Source organism: Zingiber officinale, chromosome 7A (genome assembly GCF_018446385.1).
Source record: "Zingiber officinale cultivar Zhangliang chromosome 7A, Zo_v1.1, whole genome shotgun sequence".
Taxonomy (NCBI): Eukaryota; Viridiplantae; Streptophyta; class Magnoliopsida; order Zingiberales; family Zingiberaceae; genus Zingiber; species Zingiber officinale.
The window spans coordinates 140385927-140401393 of record NC_055998.1 but is presented as its reverse complement, the minus strand read 5'-3'; the positions used below and the strand labels follow the sequence as shown (position 1 = coordinate 140401393).

Below are 15467 nucleotides of genomic sequence, written 5' to 3'. Positions count from 1 at the left end.
TCACACTAATTAATTATAGTTTTTCAATTTATCTCTTTGTAAATGATCGTGGGACTTATCGTATGGAGTCGTTAGGATGACAAATTTTACTTTTTATTATAATAAATATATTTTTTTTTATCTCTTTAATATGAAATTTCTAATTCTACCTTTATCGATAGACCAAGTATAATTTCGTTCTAGCTAACTCAACTAATGAGGAAGGACTAGAGTATCACCTACACCACCCGTAAAGTATAATTTCATCTCATTAGCTCTAATGAACATAATTACAATGTCATTATCTCATGTTAATTTTGCTTAATCTAATTAAAATAAATAAAAGAGATTCTATACTATCTATTATATTTTAAATGAATATTAGTTGAAAGAGCTGGACTACTCTTTTAAATATGTTTCAAAAGTATTTTGAATAATTTACTTTAAATGGGGTTTCATATGACTTTAATAGGGAAAACTGAAAAGAGGATACATCATTTGTCAAAAATATGTGCGCTTTTTTATTTTTATTTTAAAAATATTTATTTATTATATTTAAAATATTTATCAATCACTTATTTTCCTCTAAATTTTTTAAATTAAGTTTTTTTTTAATTTTTTTAAAAAATAAAATTATAAACACCCCATTTTTACCTGTTCTTGTTTATTTATAACTTACCCAGCTGGAAATGATCGTCACCGGTCGTGGTCTCCACTTTCTTATCCAATACTGCTATGGGTAAACATGAACAGAGTATGTCTAAGGATAAGGACGAGCCAACGACCGGGTTGGTAAATATAACGTCGAGGACGTGTCCCTTTCAACGGAGTTGAGCGCCTCAACGTCCCTCGCCCTACGCTGCGATGTTCTTCCATGGATCATCGACGACCTCCCACGTTAGATCTTAGAGCAATCAAAGGGATTCTTCATCTTTTCTTCTTCTTCTTGATCGGATCGCATTGAAGCGCCTTTGGTAAGTTTCTTTCCCGCTATACGTTTTTCTTTTGCGTCGATCGTAATGCTGCCAAATTTCATTGTTTTTTTTTTTCCGATTTAAGTAGCATTTTGTTGGAGTAGGATTAGCGTTTAGATTTGTTGTTTTCGGTGGAAGAATCGGTGTAGTTCTCATAGTTTTTTCCCCCCTTTGTTGATTGTAATTGATTTTGTAAAAGTCGCATTTGATTTTGGGCGAAAAATCAAAGGGCGATTTTTAGGGCAGATTTGTGTAACTTTGGCCCTAAATCTCTAATCACATTGTACAGGCAGGTGAAAAATCCCCGAATTGCTACAATGGCGCTAAAAACCATTAGAAGGAAGCTTCATTCCGGAGATGCTGATGGGAGGCGAAGTGAGGATCTGGATCCACCAAAACCTTCCAGCAACTGCGAAGCACGCCTCGAAGATTACATTGATTTTGGATATTACAAGGCAACGGTTGTGCATTCTTCTAAGAGATTGAACAAGTTGTCCAAAGCGGACTCTTGCCATTTATTTCATGCTTAACGAGTTGTTTATTCTTTAAAGGGATGCAGCGATAGAAACAAAGATTGTTTGGACAACAAAAGGAAGGAAGTAAATATTCACTGGACATGTGTTTTGTCCAATTTGAGCACACAGTGGTCTCATAGGCTAGGTATTGTTCTTCAATCTCCTCGAGGCTTAAGCTATTAATTTATATCTCAATTTGTTCTTTCATTTGCAGCAAATACTGGATCAGTTCTTGGAAGGTTATTGCCTGCTTCCTCTGTTACTACATTTGATCTTAGTCCCTTGCAGGTGAGTTAGAGTTATTTCCTGTATGCATTTTCACTTAATCATCATGACAATGTTTCGATAATAGGCGATAGGTGTTTGATAGCAAAAGAGAGAGTATATTTGTTTTGTGTAACATTGAGTTCATTTATGTATCTCCAAGTTATGTTTTTGTAAACTACTTTCAGGAAGAACGGTTGAGAAGCCTTAAGAGAAGGCTACATGTTCAATTCGACGCTTCTTGTTTGGACCATCAAGTACGCAGATTTCGTTCATTCGTTCATTGTTCTCGACCTTTGTTGAGCATTTGTAGTTCTCTAGTCGGCCTTTGAGGCCCTTGTGATCTGAATGTGTCCAAACTGATCCGAGTTTCTGCTGCAGAATGCCTTGAAACATCTTTGGCAGTTGGCCTATCCTAATTCTGAAACTCCCCCTCTCAAGTCTGACTCATGGAAGGAAATGGGATGGCAAAGTTGTGACCCATCGACCGATTTTAGGTAAGGCTCCAAGCTCAATATTTGTTTTCGACTCGATCCGTTACCCTTTCACGATAACCTGATGTTCAATTCTGCTGATCAGGAGTGGTGGCTATATATCATTAGAAAACCTCATCTTTTTGGGCAAACATTATCCGGTTAGCTTCCTTTTCTAGTAGATATGTCCTTTGATGTTCTTGGCTTTAACTTATATGAAATGTCACAGAATGCTTTCCAAATTTTGTTGCACAAAAGAGAAGGCGAGAGGGCCACATGGGAGTATCCCTTCGCCGTGGCGGGTCTCAACATATCGTTTATGCTGATCAAGATGCTAGATCTCGAATCAGGTAATTCAAACCCCACCATTCGGATGGAGGCTCAGTCGATATTAGTACTGAAAGGCTATTTTGTTCCAGAGTTGCCATCATCAAAAGCAAGAGTTCGATTCCTGCAACTACTAGAATTCGATGCAGAAGCATTCGATCATCTATACTGTTTGGCTTTCCGAATGTTGGATGCTCAGTGGCTCGCGCGCCGTGCTTCTTACATGGAGTTTAACGTAACACCACCTATCGTTGCATCTTCGTACTACTCGCATTACTGATCCACTTATGCAATGACGAATGACTCGGGATTTCGATGTTTTTGGTGTAGGAGGTACTGAAATCTACCAGAATTCAGTTGGAACGAGAGCTGGCATTGGAGGACATTACCAGGGTAAAGGATTTGCCAGCATACAACATGTTAGCTTCGATATCTTGAGCCAGGTTCGAGTTAATATTTTCCTCCCGCAAAAAGAAAATCTGATATACATTGGTAATATTGTTTTCGAGAAAAATCAAATCATAAATGTAAGAGAAAAAAAAAAGAAAGTGTTTGGTGATTACAGCGATTGATTTGGTTTTTGTTTTATGTTTCTTCTTTCTCAACAATTCCTCTCTTTTATGCTCACCATTGCTCACTGAATGATCAATTGCATTATCAAAGTGTTCATCTTCATCGTAACAATAAAGAACAATAAATCTTTTTTTTTGTGTGTATTAAAATGGACCACATTGCGTCTGGTTGAACGTGGACCTGTTTGTGCCTTCGAATTAATCCGCAGATGAGACTTAGTCGTCCTTATCCAAGATGTCAAAGTATTCCAACTGAATTCAACACGTGAATCATAGTAGACCTAGGTTTACAGATTGATGGCGGACCGGATTCGTCTTTTTCCACCGCCGTTAAGTCGTGTGGAATCTTGGTAAAATATATACAAAAATAGTTTGGAGGCGTGGGATCTTTAATCTATAACAACACGATCCTAGTCTTCTTCCAATCTCAGACCGTCCCTTCGTCCATGAAAACTCCTACACTGTCTTATCGCTGCCTCGCCGGCTTCCTCCTCCTCTTCTCCTTCCTCCGCTTCCTCTCCGCCGCCCACGGGCCGTCGGAGTTCAAGGTCGGCCTCATCCTCGATATGAATTCCACCGTCGGGAAAGTTTGCCGCATAGTCGCCGGTATGGCACACGACGACTTCTACGCCGCCCACCCTGCGTCCTCCGCCCGCCTCCGCCTCCTCCCTCGTGACTCCCACCGCGACGTCCTCGACGCCGCCGCTGCCGGTACGACTTTTCTTCGCTGCGGCTTCCCCCGATCTAGTCAAGTCTTCACTTTGATTACCGATTGAGTCTTTAACTGCAGCGATGGATTTGCTGGTCAACGAGGAGGTCCACGCCATCCTGGGCCCGCAAACCTCCGTCGAGTCACCGTTTGTCGCCGACCTCGGCGAATACGCTAACGTCCCCGTCGTGTCGTTTTCCGCCACCAGCCCCGCGGTGTCCCCCTCCTGCAACCCCTTCTTCGTCCGCGCCGCCGCCTCCGACGCCGCCCAGGTCGCCGCCATCGCCGCCCTCGTCCAGGCCTTCGCCTGGACCAGCGTTGTCCCCGTCTACGAGGACTCCGACTACGGCACCGCCCTCCTCCCCGTCCTCGCCGACGCCCTCGATGCGGTCGGCGCCGCCGTCCCCTACCGCTGCGCCGTCTCTCTCGCCGACTCAGACGATCGCATCTCCGCCGAGCTCTACCGGCTCAAGACGCTCCAGACGCGAGTCTTCGTGGCGCACGTCACTCTGCGGCTCGCTCGCCGCCTTTTCCCTCTCGTCCGGCAGGCGGAGATGATGGCGAAGGGCTCCGTGTGGATCGTCACTGAAGGGCTCACCAGCCAGTTCGCCACCATCGTCGATTCGCAGCACTTCCTCGCCGAGTTCTTGCAGGGCGTGATCGGAGTGAAGCCATACGTGCCATGGTCGCCCCGCCTCCGGCGATTTAATCGGCGGTGGAGGAGGGAGTTCCTGAGGGAGAACCATGAATCCGACATCACAGAGCTCAACAACTTTGGAATTTGGGCCTACGACGCTGTGTGGGCAGTCGCCGCCGCCGCCAATCGCCTTGGCCCCGCCGCCGCAAGCCACGATTTCCGCAGGCCCAACACCACCCCGTCGAGCACGGACTTCTCCAGGATGGGCGTCTCAAGCACCGGCCCCAAGTTGTTGAACTTCATCAAGACGGCAGAGTTCGAGGGCCTCGCCGGAAGATTCCGGCTCCATGACGGGGAGCTCGCCGTGGCGGCGTACCAGATCGTGAACGTGGACGGGGGGAGCGTGAGGGAGATCGGCTTCTGGACGGAGAAGCATGGGCTGAGCAGCGATCTGAACTCGACCGCCGGGAATAAGCTGCGTCCGGTGATATGGCCGGGTTACTCGACGTCAGTGCCCCGTGGGTGGGAGACGCCCACGGGCGGGCGGCGACTGCAGGTGGTGGTGCCGGGATCACCGAACCAGACGCTGCAGTTCCAGTCGTTCGTGAGCATGAAGTACGACTCGGAGACGAACCAGACGCGGGCGAGCGGGTTCGTGATCGACGTCTTCGAGGCGGCGGTGCGGCGACTCCCTTACGCGCTTCCCTTCGATTACATACCTTACCGTAACGCCAACGGCTCCGGCGGCGGCGACTACAACGCACTCGTCAAACTGGTCGCCGACCAGGTCACTTCTCCTTTCTTCTTCATCTTCTTCTTCTTCTTCTTCAGTCTTTCTTTATTTATTTTAATAAAAATAATATTTTCTCTGAAGGTATATGACGCAGTGGTGGGTGACGTGTCCATCACCGCAAACAGGTCGCTGATCGTCGACTTCACCCTTCCTTTCACGGTCTCCGGCGTGTCCATGGTCGTCCCTCTCCGGGACGGGCACAGCAGCACCGCGTGGATCTTCCACAAGCCGCTCACGGCCGACCTATGGCTGACAAGCGTGGTCTTCTTCATCTTCACCGGCGCCGTCGTCTGGATCTTGGAGCACCGGACAAACGAGGAGTTCCAGGGCACCGCCGGCCAACAGATGGGCATCACCTTCTACTTCGCCTTCTCCACGCTCGTCTTCGCCCACAGTAAGCCACTGAAACTCTCGTTCTCGCACAGAGATCGGCGTTTCTAAGCGCTTGCCGATCCGACGCAGGGGAGAACTTGACGAGCAACCTGTCGAGGATGGTGGTGATCATCTGGGTCTTCGTGGTGCTGATACTGCAGTCCAGTTACACGGCGAGTCTGACGTCCATGCTCACGGTGCAGAAGCTTAATCCGACTCTGAGCTCCTTCGAGGAGCTCAACAAGACAGGGCTGAGGATCGGGTACCTCAACAACTCCTTCACGAAGGGGCTCCTGCTGCATCTCGGTTTTCAGGAATCGAGATTGAGGCCGTTCCGGTCGCCTGAGCAGTACCACCAAGCTCTGGCAGATGGCAGCGTGGCCGCCATTGTCGACGAGGTCCCGTACCTGAGAGTGTTCCTGAGGGACTACTGCAACAACTACTCCATGGCTGAGCAGATCTACAAGACCAGCGGATTTGGATTCGTAAGCCCATCTGCTAGACGTGGAAGATCCAAAGTCGGGGAGAAGATGCTGATGAGCGTGTTCTGTGGTGCTTTGCAGGTTTTCCGGAAAGGATCTCCGTTGGTGGCCGACCTGTCGAGGGCGATACTTAACCTGACCGAGGGCAACGAGATGACTGAAATTGAGAGGAAATGGTTTGGCGATCAGACGACCTGCCCGAACCAGGGCAGCGTACTCTCGCCGGACACCCGCAGCCTCAACGCGAAAAGCTTCTGGGGCCTCTTCCTCATCACCGGAGCTGTCTCGTTGCTCTGCTGCCTTTTCTACTCGTTACGCTCAGTTTACCGTGACAGGCTCTCTCTTACCGGCGTCGTGTCAGGGAGGTCCTTCGGGAGGAGGCTTCTCTCCATTGCTCGGCTCTTCGATGGTCAGGGCAATGGTGATCCTCCGGGTGCACCAAGGAGTGGCAAGCGGATGGAGATCGGAGCAGCCACAGCAGGTGCAAGTCCAAGTTCTTTGCAGAGTTCCAGCGACCAGGAAAGCCGAACGAGCACCTCCGATGATTCATTCACAGGAAGCTCTTCGCCGGAACTCGGCATCAGCCAGATACATGAAGCAATGCCACATCCTGGTGAGCCTGAAGAAAATCATTGATAACATATATGAATTCAGGACACCAAATAAAACTTGACAGGAACACATTGATTTTCAGTAGATGAAGAAGTTGAAGTTAACAAAAGCAGAGTTTTTTAGCTACCCTGAATACTAAGGATGATGCATTTTTCTGAGATTTTTATTTTTATTTTTTCAGTCATACTGATGAATTTTTTGAGGTCCTTTTTGTATCAAAATGTATTGTTCAGAATAACAATTACAAAGATTTCGCATTAATACAGTTCTTGTACTTACTTTAAAGTCCTTTTTCTTTTCAACTTTTCCTACTTCAAAATCAGTCCTTATTCACCTATAAGAAGCTCTTGCACAACTTCTCCCAGAATTCCTTATCAGGCGCAGCTTCCTCCAAGGTTGCTTTCACATCATCAGCATAACAATTCTACAAAATATATATATATATATATATATATATATATATATATATATATATATATATATATATATATATATATTAACTCAAAACATTTCAATAACTGAGATTATGAGAACAAAAACTCTTGTTGTTTAAAGCTTACACAGATTGATTCATTGGCGAGGAGACGATCTATGAGACTATGCAATATGCCTTTATTGTATTCAGGGTGACTTTGAATGCCCAATCTGTGATCTCCTATGCAGAACATCTCGATTCCAGTCTTCTTGGACGAGGCAATCACTTCTGCTCCGGTCGGAATTTGCCACACCTGCTTCTAAACCCTAGACCTTATCTCGGTAGCATTCGAAGATCGAAACACATTCCGGAATGACTTCCAGTCTTTCCAAGAACTTAATATGCCTCAACTCATCCTTCATGATCACCTTCCTTCCCAATGTCCCATCCGCCACAAGACTTCCTCACTTATCCAGCAAGTGCTCTACACAACACCTGCAAGAAAAAGAAGAAATGAAATTGAGAAAGTACCATGTCAAACTCCATGTTCAAACTATTTCCTCAAGTGAATTATATTACCTGATGGCTTCAACAAATACGTCGAAGTAGCCGTTGTACTGCTTCTTGACTTAGTCAAGAGTCCTTGCTGGCCAAGAGCAATGCATACATTTTCTCTTGCTCTATCTTCTTCATTCTGGACTCTGAAGTTGATTGAAGTGAAGAAAACATGAAATGCTACTATATAGAGTTGGTCACTAGATTGTGAAAGGAGGCAAGTAGGTAAAGCTTGTGAACATATTAATGAGACTACTTTAGGGGAGATGTGGATTTGTATGGCTGATCTTGCAAACAATTTGAAACTTTCTAGCTCTATAAATATTAGGCTACAAACTGAAAATGTTCTGAAAGTAGAGAATTTGACTACAAAACTAGCTTCATGCAACCACAACTTGTTAGGGTCAACTTGCTTAGTTTGTTTACTAACAATTATGCTTATACATGGGAAACATTATGTATACATTTATATGTAAATCGGATCATTCATTTCTATCATTCTGAAGAATTTCTCGCTATTTAATAGCTTCAAGTTTCAACATTCAACTATGGAGACTCTTACAGTTGCAGTAAACGTTAAAAAATGCAGTTTTATCCTGCAAAATAATCTGAATCATGGTGTTTCCAACACACTATACAGCAGAAGAAAAGGGACTTCATTTGGAAGGTGGAGGATCTTCCAGCCACTTTGCACGGAAGCCTGTGCCTTTGCAGTCACGACAAGCAGCAGAACCCTGGAGGAAAACCAAATGAGTTTCGTTGTAAAAGTCGAGGTTCAAAGTTCATAGAGTACCTTTCCCGTGCATATAACACAGGCAGTGTTTCTAGATGGCACTTCGCAAAGCATTTGATTGCCAAGGATGAAGAAGCCGGTGCCAGCGCACCACTTGCATTCGACATAGCCATTTGATTCACAAGTAGAGCATGCTATTGGTTTTGGTTGCTGCTTCAGGCGAGGGAACATGAGATATATGGAACATTCAGCAATCTTATAACAACATGAAACATGGATGAAAGTGGAATTCATAAGCCACAATCTGAAGTAGCTACCACAATCTTCCTAAGAACTTCATTACCTTCAATAACATAAAAAATAGCAAACTAACAATAATACAGAGTTTCAGACTTCCAGTGGTCCAGACTCCAGACAAGACGACTAGACCAACTACAGTATCCTCTAATTAATCTATAGGCACAAACCAAGAAGAAACATTAGGTTAATCATCAAGAAAAAACCATGAAGTTCCCTACTGAAATGTTTTCCAAAGTGTTCTTCCAGTAAATGATATACAAAATAAACCTTATTAAGTTAAAAAAAAATCCTATGAAATTAGAAAAAATAAAAACACAAAGTGAAAGACACACTAACATTTTTACGGTCCTACTATGAAATGATTGATCATCTGTATCCTTATTCATGAAGTGATTAAAGCTTTCAAAATAAAAAGAAATCGTGGTCAACAATATTGCTCCACACAATATTGATAAGTATTATTTAATAAGACAATTAATGAAAATACATAAAGAAAAAATTAAATTTTAATATAACTTTTATCGACTTAAAAAAAAACTTATAATAAAGCTGTTGGATGATTATTGTGGTATGCTTTAAAAGAGTAAGCAACAAGGTTTAAAATTTCGACCCGTGCCGAGGTTTTGGTCTCAGAGCGGAACGATACGATTTCGATATCGTATCGTACCGTGCCGATACAATTTCGGTATTTTTTATTTATCTATAATAATGATAAGATAACTATGTTTATTGAGTATATAAAAATAAGTTGTATATTGATTTATTATAAGTTCTCAATTATTGAATAATTTAATATTGTTAGAAAAAATAATTAAAAATAATTTTATTTAAATAGAATTGATATATCAATAATTCAAATTAAAATGGAAGTATCTATTATAATAATAATAATAATAATTAATACAAGATATTATTTTATATTAATAATAATTATATAAATTAACTATTTATTCATTTAATTAAATATTAATTAAATAATATATATTTTAAATAGTAAAAAATATCAAGTAAAAAATTTTTAAAAATAAAAAAAATCAGAATATAAATATAATTTATTAGATTTTTTTTTAAAAAAATTTAGAATTTTTTTACATTTTTTTAAAAATTTAAATGAAATTTAAAATATATTAGAATATAAATAAGAATTATTATATATTTTTTAAAATTTTTAAATGAAATTTAAAATATTATTTTTTCAGAATATTAATTAATAAAATTTATGTTAATTTTAAATATATTTTTATATATTTTATTAAGATATTTTAACTAGGTTTATAAAAACCTTTTCGAAATATCACACATCCTCCTTAGGGATTGTTTAAATTAATTAAATAAAATAAATAATTATTACAAACAGAAAAAAAAAAAAAAATTACGAACGCAGTACGCGAGATCGCCCGCGATCGATCATCGTGATCTCGCGGGGGGCGTCCGGGGACCCTGCAGGACGTCTTCGGCGCTGCAGAAGGCGTCACACACGATGCCTTCGGCGTTGTAGAAGGCATCGCACACGACGCCTTCGGTGCCGAAGGTGCCGCGGGATGCCGCCGGAGGCGTCCCATGTCTCCTCTGGCGCCGTTGAGACGGGGACGTCTCCCGTACCGGTTTCGGCCGCCCGGTGGAACGGTAAAAACTGTTCGTGCCGGGCGGCACGGAACGACATTTCAAACCCTGGTAAGCAACATCTAGTCATTATATTTATATGAATATGATAATTCAATAATGTTAAAATTATTGTAGGATAAAAAATGATTTGATTGCATATTTACATTGATGAGCAACTCTAAGTTCCTATCTTTTTACATCAGTATCAGTATATGAGGCTCTGAAATGTGGAGGGTTGGACAAGCCAAATGGCATAACCAAGAACTCGTAATGGCCTTGATGAGTCCGAAAGGCGGTCTTGTGGATATCGTCAGGATGCATCCGAATTTGGTGATACCCAGATCGTAGATCCAATTTAGAAAAGTCTCTTGCTTCAGCTAGTTCATCCAATAATTCCTCAACCAAAGGAGTAGGGAATTTTTCTTTGATAGTCATTTTGTTCAATTGCCTATAATCCACAATACATAGCCGCCACGAGACATTATTAGACCTTTTCTTGCTAAACTTCTATCCCCTCTTCAAGGAAGCTTCGTTCCGGGACGACAAGCTGTTGATAATGCAATTGTGGTTCAAGAAGTTGTCCATTCTCTTCAAAGAAAGAAAGGCAAGGAAAGGAAGGTTTTATGGTTGCTAAACTCGATCTGGAGAAAGCATACGATCGATTGGAATGGGATTTCATTCGAAAAGTGCTCTTGTACTTGAATTTTCCCGATAGCTGGATGAAACTCATTATGTCCTGCATCTCTTCCTCATTGCTCTCGGTCATTGTTAATGGGGGCACCGCACCACCCAAAGCTTCCTCCCTTCTCGTGGCATTAGGCAGGGGGACCCAAAGCTTCCTCCCTTCTATATATTATTAGCACAAAAAAAATGATGATAATGATTGTGTTAATCAATGATAGTATTACATTGTCCCAACAGGGGTGCTCAGTTAGCTAAAGTGTGACAGTTTTGCTAAAATGAGGCAAGGGGTAATTCCCGGTGAGTGCATGCCCTCAGAGGAAAAGAAGAAAAAAAAAAAACCCTCCCACCCTCTAGCTACTAATCACCTTTTGCTACAATGATAGTGTTACATTACACTACCATTTATCCAAGATCTATGGGCTTCAATGCCCAAATTGATGATACAAAGAATTTTGACTGATAACCCAAGAATAAGATCCTACTGGGGTAGCCAATTAGCAACAATAGCACAGACAACCATCGCAAAACTAAGCTAAGACAATATGGACGCCATTATCGAAAGACGGTACTCTACAAAACCCTAGCATCGGAAAAAGGACAATAACATCATCCGGCAAAGGAGAAAACCGGTCAAATTATTACCTTAGAGATCAGCCACGCAAGCTCCATTCTCTTGGCGAATCCGTATGAACTCTCAGAGGAATTGACCACGGACGCCCTCGCTAGAAGAACCGGGACCTTTCGGGAGCCTCCAGAAGAGTGAGCAGCCGAGGAAGATGAGATACCATAAAAACATAAGCGCATAGGAGAAACGAGGGGCTTCCCCGGAGCCGACGGCAGGCCGCCGGCGAAGGAGCAACAGCGGGTCGCCATCGGTGATCTTTTTCCCTTCGCCTCCGGCGACGACGTCCACCCTTATCTCGGTTCCGATTTCCGCTAACTCTCGGTTTAATTTATGTCAACGAACTAGGGTCATGTTCAGCTTTGGGCCATGACGCGTGGCATTTTGTGAATGGCTACCTAACGGGATCACGATAGAGTTGTATAATCCTGAGGAGTAGCAGAATAAAAGCAAAAGAGAAGAATAAAAAAGGATTTTTATATTTTTGTGGAGTTGATGCTTAGATATTTATTTAATGAAGATATCTTTAATTTATTTTTTCAAAACGAAGACAATTTTTTTATTAAAGAATTTTTTTAAAACTTTTTTTTTAAAAAAAAAGACCTTTCGATAAAATCGATAATTAAAAACGTCCTTTTTAATTTTTACTCATATTTTTTCCTAAGCGCACCTTTAATAAGCGCACCTTTAATATGATCACGAGATGAACTAATCTCGCCCCCACGGGCGGGATCAGCCGGTTATGACATGATATTCTTGCATCATGAGTCGGGAGGTCAAAGGTCTGCGGCAGTAATTGCGATAACATCAATATCTGTCCGTGCTAAACACCTAAGACCGTCATGTCATAACTGGGCCCGTATTCACCGTGATTTACTCCCTCTCATACTTGTGGGGCCGGGGTGAGGGGGCCGCTGGGTTGGCGGTTCCAACCTTTGCATCACGAGATGAACTAATCTCGGTCATCCGCGATCCAACGACTACGATCAATCTCACGTCGATCCTACGGCTATAAAAGGGAGCTTCATCATTCATGGCGATTTCAACAACAAGAACAACAAGAGGGTTTCTTCAAAGCCCACAAATTCATCTTCATGCTCGAGCAGCCATGAATAAGTCTACAATATCGAGCGGTCCACAAGAGGAGAAATCATGAGAAAAATATGCGACAGGAAACAGGGAATCAAGGCGACGGATTTTGATGCTCGGCGTCGAGGCCTAAACGAGAAGGAAGTAGTCCGCCGCCGGAGAGACGCAGAGGATGACGTAGACGGCGTAGATGATGCCCGGGATGTAGCCGAGGATGGTCAGCACCACGCAGATCCAAAACTCCAGCTGCAAATTAAACCACCATTCGGATCATCATCATCATCAGAAGAAGAAGAAGAAGAAGAAGAAAAAAGAAGAAGAGGAAGAGGAAGAGGGCGTACGCTGCAGCAGCCATGGCGGAAGCAGACGCCAACAGGGGGGAGGAGGATGGCGCAGAGGATCTCCAGGAACCTGCAGCAGCAACCTGCCATCACCTCGATCTCGATTTTCTTCTTCGCCTTCCTCGACCTCTCTCTTGTGGCTGTGGACTTGGAGAGGGATCTGTCGATCTCGATCGCCCTGTGAATTATTTAGATGAGACAGCCTTTTTTTTTTTAAGAAAAAGTCGTTAATAGGAATTAAGATACTCTCAAGATTAACCCTAGCCAAGCGCTATTGGCGTGATTGGGTGGGCCCCACACGGCTGACGAAGGAAAAGAGGTAATTTCAGGAGCAATCCCTTGGGTTGACAACAAACAATCTGTAATTCTCGATGCATGACACAAAGAAAGTCCGATTGCTCGCTGACCTAAATTAACCACCGACCCAATAGGAGGCGAAGTATCTGACTAGAAACGACTCGACCTTTGTTCGACTTGCTTGTGGTGATCAATGACCAATATCTTGAGTTGATGCTAGATAAATATCGAAATTCAGATTTGAAAAAGTAGATCCAAACTAGTTTTAGTTTGGGAATTCAATCGAGTTTGAAAGGAAAATGAAAACAAATTTGGGAATTAATAAAAACTAAGAAAACAAATAAATGAAAAAGGTTGAAGCCAAATGGATTGCGGATTGCTTTTACTCCACAAAGATAAATGCAGGCATGCAAACCCTCCCTCCATCGCAAGGGTCCAATCCCTAAGGAAGATATGTCTTCATCCTGCTCCCATGCCTTAGTATCAGCCTCTATTCGAATTCACCCTCATTACATTACATGTTAGTAAAAGATGAATATGTTTACCCTCAATATCTCTGTCAATTCGTTTCAAGACCAACACGGAGGAAGTAAATCACGGACAGCTACTAACCTTATGAAATAGTGACTAACATATAAAGGAGGTATTTATCTCGGTTATGCTGAGATTCGAACCTTAGACCTCATTATGACAACACCTCATGTGTTAACAATTAGATAGTTTCAAGGTGACGAATTCGCCTTCATTACACACTGTTTGGGAGGAGGAGAGGGAAAAAGAGGGAAGGAGAAAGGAAACTTGAAATCTTATTTGGGAGGAAGTGAGCTACATAAAGGAAAGGTAAAGGAAGGATAAATTTTAACCTTCCTTATCCATAAAACGAAAGAATTTCTTACACCCCGATTTGGGGTGTAAGTAAGGATAAGAGGAACTAAAAAAATTATGTTTCAATTTTATCTCTGTTTTATTATATTAATTTCAAAAATCATTGTTTTAGATATTCTTGGTGTCGCAACGAAAAACACTGGCACTGCCTGACTCACACCGCCCAACGCTCGCACTCCATCGACCTTGACGCCAACTTTGACGCCGACTTCGACACCAACACTGATGTCAATGCCGACTTCGACACTGACTTCAACACCTAACGCCAACTTTGACGTTAATGTTGACTTTAACAAATGAAATACAATTGCTTGAATGTGTAAGTTTTAACCAATAAATGTATGCAAGATGCACTAGGTTCTTGAACGCGTAAGTTTTTAACAAAAGTGTCAGTAATTTTGTAATTTTATATATTTAACCTTCATTACCCTCACTTTTCTCCCAAAACGATAACATATGTTACATTAATGAACCTTCCCTTCCTTCCAAATAAGGAAAATATATATACTTTACTTCTCCTTCCTTTCCCTCCCTTGCCCACCCTTTCCTTCCATTAATAAACATTCGCTCACCCCATCGAAACAGAGGGTAAGGGAGGCAATTTGTTAGGGAGATATTAGTTTCCAGGGTCTAGAGTTGCCTTTGGAGCCACTGGAATAGGTGACAATGACGACACTTATAAGACTCAAGAGATCATCTTTTACTCAGCCAACCTCGACTAGCTCTCTGTTGATCACCCACTCGTCATAATTCTTGTTAGGACCCTTGGCAGTAGGCTAGAGTGGATGAATACCTTGCCGCGGTGATATAGAACTCTTCTAGGCGTCTCGACCAAGGCTATAAATACAGCCCTAGTCCTAGAAGCTAAATAGGGACTTGAGAAACACTGTAATTGATTCTAGCTTTGTTATTGTGAGTCATCAACGTTGTAAGAGGCTTCTCCGTCTGAAGAAGACTTTGATAGTGAGTTTCAACTACCTTGGATTAACAACCTCCTCGATTATAATCAAGTAAATCATTTGAACCTCTTCTTTTCTTTTAGTCTCTTATTTATTATATGCAAGTGTTAGTTTAATTTAGCTATAAAAGATCGAGAAAGGTTATTTTAATTTTGCAGGTCTATTCACCCCCCTCTAGCTGGCCGCACAAGGGTCCTAACAGTAATATATATTTTCATGAACTTGAATATATATTCTATATAACACCTGTTGGAATGTATACTGAAAGCCTAA

The 15467-nt window shown here is 42.3% G+C and overlaps 3 protein-coding genes across 7 annotated transcripts; 2 read left to right on the top strand and 1 right to left on the bottom strand.

Annotated features, from left to right (window-relative positions):
* Positions 1-765: 765 nt before the first annotated feature.
* Positions 766-3210, top strand: LOC122002914 (ELMO domain-containing protein C-like). Of its 2 annotated transcripts, none has more exons than XM_042558306.1 (10): positions 766-953; positions 1243-1408; positions 1505-1613; positions 1683-1756; positions 1921-1989; positions 2114-2229; positions 2312-2366; positions 2435-2555; positions 2625-2767; positions 2863-3210. In XM_042558306.1, the coding sequence occupies exons 2-10, from the start codon at positions 1271-1273 to the stop codon at positions 2968-2970; spliced, it is 933 nt and encodes a 310-aa protein (XP_042414240.1). In that variant the 5' UTR covers positions 766-953; positions 1243-1270; the 3' UTR covers positions 2971-3210. The 2 variants fall into 2 exon arrangements, with proteins under 2 accessions (XP_042414240.1, XP_042414239.1); XM_042558305.1 differs by having other exon boundaries at positions 772-953; positions 1243-1414; positions 2863-3192.
* A 291-nt stretch (positions 3211-3501) lies between these two features.
* Positions 3502-6970, top strand: LOC122002913 (glutamate receptor 2.8-like). Of its 2 annotated transcripts, XM_042558304.1 has the most exons (5): positions 3502-3815; positions 3895-5237; positions 5325-5637; positions 5706-6100; positions 6179-6970. In XM_042558304.1, the coding sequence occupies exons 1-5, from the start codon at positions 3551-3553 to the stop codon at positions 6731-6733; spliced, it is 2871 nt and encodes a 956-aa protein (XP_042414238.1). In that variant the 5' UTR covers positions 3502-3550; the 3' UTR covers positions 6734-6970. The 2 variants fall into 2 exon arrangements, with proteins under 2 accessions (XP_042414238.1, XP_042414237.1); XM_042558303.1 differs by having other exon boundaries at positions 5706-6970.
* On the bottom strand, positions 6574-11937 carry LOC122002915 (protein PHOTOSYSTEM I ASSEMBLY 2, chloroplastic-like). Of its 3 annotated transcripts, XM_042558308.1 has the most exons (7): positions 11644-11937; positions 8473-8622; positions 8242-8413; positions 7704-7825; positions 7270-7619; positions 6989-7133; positions 6574-6716 (listed from the first exon to the last, which is right to left on the bottom strand). In XM_042558308.1, the coding sequence occupies exons 1-3, from the start codon at positions 11872-11874 to the stop codon at positions 8336-8338; spliced, it is 459 nt and encodes a 152-aa protein (XP_042414242.1). In that variant the 5' UTR covers positions 11875-11937; the 3' UTR covers positions 6574-6716; positions 6989-7133; positions 7270-7619; positions 7704-7825; positions 8242-8335. The 3 variants fall into 3 exon arrangements, with proteins under 3 accessions (XP_042414242.1, XP_042414241.1, XP_042414243.1); XM_042558307.1 differs by having other exon boundaries at positions 7704-8413; XM_042558309.1 differs by having other exon boundaries at positions 6989-7093; positions 7704-8413.
* Positions 11938-15467: the final 3530 nt, after the last annotated feature.